This window comes from Lepidochelys kempii, chromosome 3 (genome assembly GCF_965140265.1).
Source record: "Lepidochelys kempii isolate rLepKem1 chromosome 3, rLepKem1.hap2, whole genome shotgun sequence".
Taxonomy (NCBI): domain Eukaryota; kingdom Metazoa; phylum Chordata; order Testudines; family Cheloniidae; genus Lepidochelys; species Lepidochelys kempii.
In genome coordinates, this window is record NC_133258.1 from 101187529 (window position 1) to 101197527 (window position 9999).

At 46.5% G+C, this 9999-nt stretch overlaps 1 protein-coding gene across 1 annotated transcript; it reads right to left on the reverse strand.

Annotated features, from left to right (window-relative positions):
• Window positions 1–4170: 4170 nt before the first annotated feature.
• Window positions 4171–5100, reverse strand: LOC140908794 (trace amine-associated receptor 2-like). Its single transcript, XM_073336669.1, has one exon. It carries the CDS (start codon window positions 5098–5100, stop codon window positions 4171–4173), a length of 930 nt encoding a protein of 309 aa, XP_073192770.1.
• Window positions 5101–9999: the final 4899 nt, after the last annotated feature.

The window sequence follows — 9999 nt, forward strand, 5'->3', positions numbered from 1 at the left end:
AGACTGGCCCACCGGAACTCCTCACCCTCCAGAGGTGGCAGGAGGTCCCACCACTTTGTGTTGGGGTGGGACATGAGGGTGAGGACATGAAGGGTGTGGAGCATGAGCGTGTATAGATGCTTCCTTGGTGTGGTCTGGAAGCAGACCGGCTGCAGATCATGCAGCTGGCTGGCGGAAAAGGGGTGGGATGGCCGGGTAGGTCCACAGAGCAGGGGCCCAATGAAAAGGTCTGGAGGGCCTGGGGTGGAGGGTGGGCGGGGTGTGCCCTCTCGCAGGACCCGGTTGAGGAAAACCCGAGCAGTGGGCAGTAAAGTGGCCTTCACCTCCTGAAGTACGCGCCAGGGAGTACGAGACCTGGAGAGCCCCATGTGCCGAGCGAACATCAGGGGATCCAGGCAGTCTCCCTGGTCATAGTCCAGAGGTCTCCAACTCTGGTGACGTCTGCCAGGATCACCCTCTGGTGCACCAAGGGGGACTTTGCCACCTGCACATGGAGCTGGGGGCTGTGTAGCAGGGGCTCTGTGAGGAGATCCGCCCCCTCAGTGGCTGCCATGGACCTGGTCACCGAGAGCAGTTTCCAGGTCTGGAGGAGGTCCTGGTAGAAAATTAGCAGCCCAGAGAGATCTTGGTAAAGACCTCTCAGATGGAGATAAAGGCGCTGCCGGTCATATCGGAGCCCTCGGAAGCAGCTCAGGAAGGCATGCGCCAGTACGCTCCACTCCAGACTACCTGCACCATAAAGGAGCCTCTGCAGGGACTGGAGGCAGAAGACATGGACCTGAGTGCGCAGTCACTTCAGGCCCTGCCCTCCCTCCTCCAAGGGCAGGTGGAGGACCCCTGAAGAGACCCAGTGCAGTCCTGGCCAGAAGAATTCCAGAACCAATGTCCGGAGGTTGGCCAAGAAGCCCAGGGTGTTGAGCCAGTGCCAAAGCATGGACAGGACTAGCTGATTGAGCACCAGTACCCTCCCTCGGAGGGAGAGGCACTGGAGTAGTCTTGTCCATTTCTGGAGCAGCTCTGTCACCCTGCCCTCTAAACCTTGCCAGTTCTCCAGCAGAGACAGATGAGTGGCAGAAAGGTAAACGCCGAGATAGAGCAGCGGACCCAGGCTCCACCAGATGGCCTGAAGCACGGGTGGGAGGGATCTCGCCTGCCACCCAACCCCGACCATCAGGCCCAGTTGAGCTCTTGACCCAGTTGACTCGGGCAGAGGAGGCTGCCAAGTATATGGCCTGGCACGCCTCCACCCGCACCAAGTCGCCCGGATCCTGGACCAAAAGGAGCACATTGTTGGCATACACAAACAGGACCAACCGCAGCTCTAGATCTCGCAGCACCAACCCCATCAGCCTCTGGCAGAGGAGACAGAGGAAGGGCTCAATCACCAGAGTGTACAGCTGGCCCGAGAGGCGGCACCCTGCCGTACTCCCCGCCCAAAGCTGACCGGCTCGGTCAGGGTTCAGTTAAGCCTGACCAGACACTCCACAGAGGTGTACATCACCTGATGAAAGCCCACAAATTGGAGTCCGAACCCAAATGCTCGCAGAGTGCCCAGGAGATTCCCACGGTCCCACTGTCAAACACCTTCTCCTGATCCAGGGACAGAAGGGCGAACAACAGACTATCACCTACATCCGAGCTCCAAGAGATCCCGGACCAAATACAGATTATCAAAGATTGTACACCCCAGGATGGGTGTAGGTCTGGTCGGGATGGATCACGTCCACCAGCACGGACCCCAGCCACAGCGAGTTGGCTTTCACTATGACTTTGTAGTCCATGCTGAGGAGCAAGACAGGATGCCAATTCCGAAGGTCACCGGGGTCCCCCTTCTTCAAAAGCAAGGCAAGCATGGCTCACGTGCATGACAAGGGGAGATCCTGCTCTCCAATGACTCAGCCCAGGTGGTGACAAGGTCCAGGCCGCAGATGTCCCAGAACACGTGGTAGAACTCCATGGTCAGCCTGTCCATACCAGGAGATTTTTTGGTGGGAATGCGGCGGAGGGCTTCCCAGAACTCAGCCAGAGTGAGAGGCAGCTCTAGATGGTCTTGGTCACTCATGCTGACCATCAGGAGTCTGTCCCAGAGCACTCTGCAAGCATTAGGATCAGTCGGATCCGGGGAGAGAAGGCCTGCATACAAGGTCCTGGCCTTCCTGCACATCTCCTCCTGACCCGTGAGGGGGTGCTGTCCTCTGCCAGAAGGCAGCTGATGTGCTTCTTGGCCCCCCTCCTTTTCTCCAGGGCATAAAAGAAGTGGGAGCCATGATCCATCTTCCGAAGGAGGCAGATGAGGGATCGAACAAAGGCACCCTGGGGCCTGATGGTTTTCGAGAGCCCGAAGCTCCTCCCACTTCTCCCGGCACACTCCGCAGAGGGATGGATCCTCGGGGCTGGTGGCCAGACATCTCTCCAGCTCTAAGACCGCCCATTCCAACTGCTTTGTTGCCTCATGCTTGGGTCCAAGCAGGAGCAGTGGTGGGCTGGGAAGGAGGAGGGATGGCTCCAGGCGCTGGGCAGCCAGGGCTGCCAGCAGCCAGGCCCTTCTCCACCACCTCCTGGGCAGTGGCCTCCAATGCCAGCAAGAAGATGACCTTCCCATACATTTTGGAGGCTGCCATGATAGCCGTGGGCCCCACCACCCTCGCCAACGTCCGCAAGTGCTTCCTGGTCAAGGTGGGGAATGGGCCCCGGCCACCAGAGATGGTAGCAGAGGCAGTGGCCGGGAGAGATGACGTAGTGGCAGGCAGGAGAGCCACCTTCACCTGGGCATACGCCTTGGGGGCTGGGAGAAGCCCCCCCCCAGAGCTGGTGGAAGGAGCAGCGGGGAGGGAAGCCACAGCCGGTGGCAGGGCCGCGGCAGTGGGGGCAGCCCCTACCATGGAGGGGCCCTTACCCTTCTTTTTGCCCTGGCCTTTCCTGCCGGCTGGGGGGTCTTCCCCAGAATCGGAGGGGGCGAGGGACATGGCAGCAGTGGAGTTCACCCCATTGCCTGCCGCTGCTGGTGCCCCAGCAGGGCCGGTAGCAGATGGTTCAGCAGTGGCGGCTGAGGTGGGAGCCAGAGAGAGTGATGAGGGACAGACGGAGGAGGAGCAGTGGGGTCTGCCTGAGGGGTCCCACCCACCTTGTACCCCACCATAATGAGCAGGGATGAAGGAGAAACACTGGAGAGGGGGTAGGGAAAGGGGGAAACAGGTCGACCACTCCTCCCCACTAGGCTGGAGGCAGGGGAGGAGGGCACCGGAAGTGGGGGTTGGGATGTGGATAAGGGCAGCCTATGAAGGCAAAGGCTGGAGGTGGGGGTTCAGTCACCAACACAGGATGGGATTCCGGCTCCTCTAGCTGCACTAGGGGAGGAGGGGTTATAATAGCATTGCGGGGGTGCAGTGAGGCAGGGGTTCAAACTGAAACAAGGGAGGGGCACGCACATGGGAGGGGCATGGGCACACAGAGCAAAGGGCCAGTCAGGGCAGGGGGACCGCGTTGGGGGTGGGGGTGGGGGGAAATAACCAGGCTGGAGGTAGAACAGGGAAACCAAGGGGCCAGCTTCAGAGGCTGGGATGGGGCAAACAAAAACTGAAGTGAGAAAGGGCAGGGCAAGCAAACAAACTGAAGTGGCCGAGGGCTGGGGCAAAGGGGGGGCAGGAAAAAGCTGCAAGGGTCAGGTGGGGCAGGTAGTAAGGGCAAAAGTGGGGGTCTGCTGCAGGGGTAGGGGGGATGCAGTCCAAGGCGGGGGGCACGTGCACCCACGTGTACTTGTGAAAAGTCAGTGATGAGGTTAGCTGAGTTAATGGCAGGTCTGAGCCACTAGCAAAAGTGGCCAAACTGAGGGCTGCCGTGAATCTCCGAGGCGAGCAAATCCGCCAATAAGCATAGGACCCACCAAGGCAGAGGAGGAACTTTGTCACAGTATATATATTACTGAATTATGAGAGACATGTACTGACATTTTCTACTGAGTGCTTACTTAAACATAATAATTCACTCTGTATTGCCACTGCATATTGTTGGGAGATAATCAGTGAAAACTATTAGATGATAGCATTCTGCAATAATAATTATGACAGATAAATAAGACATCTTTAATTTTACACTATAATATTCAACCAAACTATGCCCCCTTTTTTAACTGAAAATCACCACTGGATTTATTTGTTATAACCAGACACATTATTGATTTTCAGGAAACAGACTAGCTGTACAGAAGTGTGTCTGGAATATTTTACCTAATAAGTATCTCAGTGCTTTTCGAAACCATGGGTAGAAAAAACCATATATTAATGGATTACAGGTAGAGTTAAAATAGCCACACCACGTTAAGGCATCGAACAACATTGCAGGAGTAGAGAAATTTAAAAATGGGTCAATTAAAATTGTGAAGAAACATGGAAACCAGCATATTAGGAACACCCCCATGACTATACTTAGTGTCTTAGCCGCCTTCCTGTCTTTATTCTTGGAAAGTTGATTTGACTTTTCACGATTTGCATTTTCAGGCATGCTGCTCATAACATGTGCATGCTTTTTGGATACTAAAAAAATTTTGACATAAATTCCTATCATAACACAGCCAGGAGTAAAGAAGCCAACTGTGAACAAAACTGTTCCCCATAATTTATTAAACATAACTGGACAAGAACTAGAGCATGTAACTAAAATCTGATAGCCCTCTATTCCAGAAGCATATGCTTCTGAGAAAACCACTCCGAAAGCAAAAGCAGCTGGTATTGACCAACAAACTGCTAGCATTCGCTTTATCACAGAGATGGTTATTTTGCTAGAATAATGCAGTGGGTAACAGATAGCATAAAAGCGATCAACAGCAATGGAACAAAGATGGAAGATAGAAGTTACACAGAGCATCAGATCAAAACTATAGTGGACTTTGCAGAAAGTGATCCCAAAGTACCAGCAGTTCTCCACAGATCTGACCATGCTGTAGGGCATAATGGTGAATCCCAGAAGAAAGTCTGTAATAGCCATGGACAGAATCAAGAAGTTGGTTGGAGAGTGAAGCTGTTTGAAATAGGAGATTGAAATGATTATGGCTAGATTCCCGAAGATGGTGATGAAGATGGCTCCAGTCATGGACAAATACATTGCACCTCGAACGCCTGATGATCTGAACATTTCAGGACAAGATCCATTTCCAAATTCAGAGCAATCAATCAGGTCCTTGGAGATATTAGGAAAAGCCATAATCCTTTATCAGATATTTTCTTATTAAGATAGACAATATTTTTACGTGCAGTTTTAATGTTCAGGCATTTCCAATGGACTACAGCTCCTAACATAGAATACAATATAAAGTTAATTGGAAGTAACCAGTAAACACTGTTTAAAGTTATCAGGTGAAATCCTGGTCCCACTGAAGCCAAAGACAAAACTCTTATTGATTTCAGTGGGGCCAGGTTTTTATCCATCATTTCTCTGATAGATGCTGAAGTAATTTACATGGGTTGACACTGGAAATGATGATAAATATCATTTACAAAAATGTTTTTAAATAAAAATGTTAAAAGTACATACTTTTTTCACCTCATTAATTTGACTATTAGTATCACTTTTCTTTTGTGCAATCTATTACTTAAGTTCCACATTTTAAAAAGCTATTTATTTTCTACAGATGTCAAAATCAGCTCTTTTAATTAATGCCAAACATTCAAAAGGGAGGTGGGGAAGCAAAGAATTAGAGTTATAATGTGTGTGGGGGGGGTTGTTTTTTGTGTTGGTCTGTAATTTTAACTTCTACTTAGCTGGGCCTCCAATTTTTTCATTCTATGGGCCACTTTGTAAAACGAATTCTCCCACATGGACTATTTCTTCTCCTAGCCTCCTACTGCATGGAACTGACCACTGCTTTCCCACAAATCACAGTTTGAGAGCTGCTATTTTTAACAAATTGACTAGTTCAGAGCAAGCCTGTTCGGTAAGGGGAGTTTTGTGCCCAGCTCGCACTTCCCTGGAGACCTTTGAGAAGTCAGGTAATGAGTTACACTCCACAAACACTGATCTTACAAGTGTCACAAATTCAAAACTCCACTCTCTGCCTTTCAGCCATTCCTGTTGATGCTAAGCTCACATGCTATGGAGGATAAAGTACCCATCATGAACATTTGTAACTAAAATTGGTTGTAAAAGCGAGAAAGCATATGACAACAAATAGCCATATCTTTATTTTCTTCTCACATACACCAGTTTTACACTCTTGTAACTCTACTGATTGAAATGGAGTTACTCTTCATTTACACCAGTATAAGTGAGAGGTGAATCAAACCCTGTGTATTAGCCATTTCAGAACATTACTTTGAACAAAATGTATATAACAAGCTAACAATAAAGTTTGTATTCTCTCTTATTTGAACTATTTGTAAGCTTTCACTTTTATCCCTGAAGAAATCTGAAGGCTGTCAACCAAATGAATGCTGAGGAGGATGTAAATACAGTATCTGTCCATCATCTGCAAAGGGTTATTATTTTAATATTATATAAATCCTTTTTTCTAAAAACACGGCATGTTATTTTCTGCACTGCAGATTCTTGCTTATGCAGCAAGAGACGGCAAATTCTATTTTCTTCCCTCTGTTAGGGTCTGATCCCATTTCCATGGAAGTGAATGAAAAACTCCCATTGATTTCAACAAGAGATGGATCAAGTCCTTAGTTTTTTTTGTGAAAACACAGCCTCACCACTTTCTCCCCTTCTGCATACTCTGCTAGAGATCATCCTATATTATATAAAAAATAGAAGCAGAGAGAGATACCATATCTATGCCAAGTCAGCCTATATGTAAAGAAACATGTGATGTGGGGAACAGCTCAGCCCCATTGCTTCTATCCCCACAGATATTGTCTTAAAAGTAAGAAAAGATAAACATACAAGCAATGCAAGATTTAAAATAAATACTATAGATTCATGCTTCTTTACCCTGCCCCTACCTCCATCAAGCTAGGTAACATCATCAATACATTCTTGAAGGTTTATTCTTCTATTATTGTCCAGCTTATGTGAAATATTAATGTGGAATTTGAAGGGTAGCTCCCGTTGATGTCTTTGCCCAGAATAAGCAGGAAATGCATATTACCGAGCATTTTATGACATTACAGTCAGGTCTCAAGAGAATTTAAGCCAAAAGGATCATTAGGGGGGTTGCTGCTACAAGAGGTACATGAAGCCAGGTCCCCTGAAGGGATTGTTCTGTCCTCCATAACAGGATCAATATCTGTGCCTGCTTCATCTGCACTGACGCACTCACCTGTGAGAGCAGTTTTGGTGATTTGGAATGGATGAAAGTCAGCATGGAAGGGGCTCCCTTCTCTCCTTCTAGAAAGGAGATAGATGAAAAGCTGAGGTGTCAGGTGTAGATGGCACAATCTCTTCCTATTGTAGTGGATAATACTTTGTTTCTTTTGGATATTTGAGTAATTACCAGTCCTACAGGAACATAACAAATCTGACAAAATTACCTTCTTGACAATTTGAATGAGATGTAAATCCTCTCACTTTTCCCACCCTGTATCCCATTATATTTTTACTTGATTCCTCTGCATACATGTCAAACATTCGTCATAGGTCCAGTATTTTTCCTGTAGCCTCATAATGAAGTGTCCAGCCAAATCTCGGCAAGTGTTAAGAGTTTCTGGTTTGTTAAGAGTTTGTCCCTCAACCTTAGCATCTATGATTGATACAATGAAAGGCCTTTGCAGGCATAAGGTACTGGCTACTTTTTCAGTAGGTGCTGGCTTAGGAAGACTGTGCATTAGTTTGCTTTTTGCCTGGCACGTATACATTGTTCCATCAAATTTGAACATCAGTCATGGTACCACGGAGAACTCACATTTTCCCAAGGTGTCATATAGATCAACTTCATGCTGAGAGCTGGTCAGGACCAGGAGATGAGCAAACAATAATCTTTCTGTGATTAGGTCTGTAACAGTACCTGCAACCTTCATCCTTATTTTCTTTTTTGTATTTGAGCACACCTTATTCTGTTCTTCTTGATTGGAGCCCATAGACTGATGGATCCTTGGATAATTCTTGGGTTTTGAAGGTTTCATATAAGTCAAGACCGAAAGTATCCATTTGACTTACATCTTTAGCTATCTCATCACTGAAGGCTTCTTTTTTCATGATATTAATCCTACGCAAATGGGTTGCCAGTGTGAGTAAGCTGTAGCTTTAAAATTGCCCCATCTTGGCATTTAACAGCACCTAATTTGTCTAGATAATGCTTGGTTATTTCTGTGGAAGTCATACCAGTCATGCTTAATGTTTCATTCGAAATTTTATGGCATTCTGGGGTTGTCAGGTTCTCTGGCAGCTTCAAATTTTTCCTGATGCTTAATGTGCTTCTTCTCCAGCCTTGCCAAATTCAGGTTATTGGTGCACGTCTTATAGCGTAGAAGATGCCACAGAGCATTGTGTTTAATCAGCTCCTCCACAGTGGTATTCTCCAAAGCTTCAGTTACTCACTAGCTTGGTACACTATAACTCCCCCATTGGTAGCTAAAAATGATCAACACCAGAGTAAAAATAAGGATTTTGTAATAAATTACTTTGGGATTGTATTTATGTTATGAAATGTACATTATGTAACTGTGGATACCGTTTGCTGATGGATTCCAGCAATTTTTGGCTGAATGCTGACCTCTTAACCGGTGCTCATTGTAACTATTTTGGCAAAATAAACAAACCTGATAATCAATATCACTGAACTGCTTCTTTTTTGCCGATGATGACAAAACAATTTGAAGCACTCCTTCAATTTATAGTAATCTGTAACATTAAAAAAATTCATCAGGTATCATCTTCTGTGCATTAACTGATGACGCAGTGCTGTCAGTCAAGGGCCACACTTTAACACTGTGAGGGCTGCATGTTTGACATGCCTGTGTTAAATTATCATTTAAAACATGCTGATTTTGAAATATATATTTTCTCAAATATATATCTACTTAATTGTTCTAGGTTTATCATGGTGGATATCATTATGCTCCCTGGAGAAAGGACACTGTATCAGCACAATTTCCACAAACCAGAGGACCTGGAGCTGAGAGCCAGGATGGGCAGCGAGTTCCCCCTGCCAGGCTGCAAAGGATGATACCACTGAAATTATGATTCTGTAGCTTTTTACAACTCAAATGACACCTCCCTGACCTTTTATAGTAAATACTATTAATATCAAACTATAGTAAAACTATTTCCCCATGTTTATTCCACACACCCCCCCACCCCATTCCTCTCACATTCTTGTCAACTGCTGGAAATGGCCCACCTTGATTATCATTACAAAAGGTGGGTTTTTTTCCTCTCCAGCTGGTAATAGCTCACCTTAAGTGATCACTCTTGTTACAGTGTGTATGATAACACCCATTGTTTCATGTTCTCTGTGTATATAAAATCTCCCCATTGTATTTTTCCCTGAATGCATCCAATGAAGTGGGCTGTAGCTCACGAAAGCTTATGCTCAAATAAATTGGTTAGTCTCTAAGGTGCCACAAGTACTCCTTTTCTTTTTGAGGATACAGATTAACACGGCTGCTACTCTGAAACATGACCTATGAGGGAAGATTGAAAAAATTGGGTTTGTTTAGTCTGGAGAAGAGACAACTGAGAGGGGACATGATAACAGTTTTCCAGTACATAAAAGGAGTTTATTGTTACAAGGAGGAGGCAGAAAAATTGTTCTCCTTAACCTCTGAGGATAGGACAAGAAGCAATGGGCTTAAATTGCAGCAAGGGTAGTTTAGGTTGGCCATTAGGAAAAACTTCCTAACTGTCAGGGTGGTTAAGCACTGGAATAAATTTCCTAGGGAGGTTGTGGAATTTCCACCATTGGAGATTTTTGAGTGCAGGTTAGACAAATACCTGTCAAGGATGGTCTAGATAATACTGAGTGCAGGGGACTGGATTAGATGACCTCTTGAAGTCCCTTCCAGTCCTATGACTCTATGATTCCATTTCCTCTTGTTATAGAGGCTGGGGATGTGTCTGAAGCTA

Excerpts from the sequence above, each read along its gene's own strand:
- LOC140908794 (XM_073336669.1), bottom strand. The coding sequence starts at position 5,100 with ATGTATTTGTCCATGACTGGAGCCATCTTCATCACCATCTTCGGGAAT.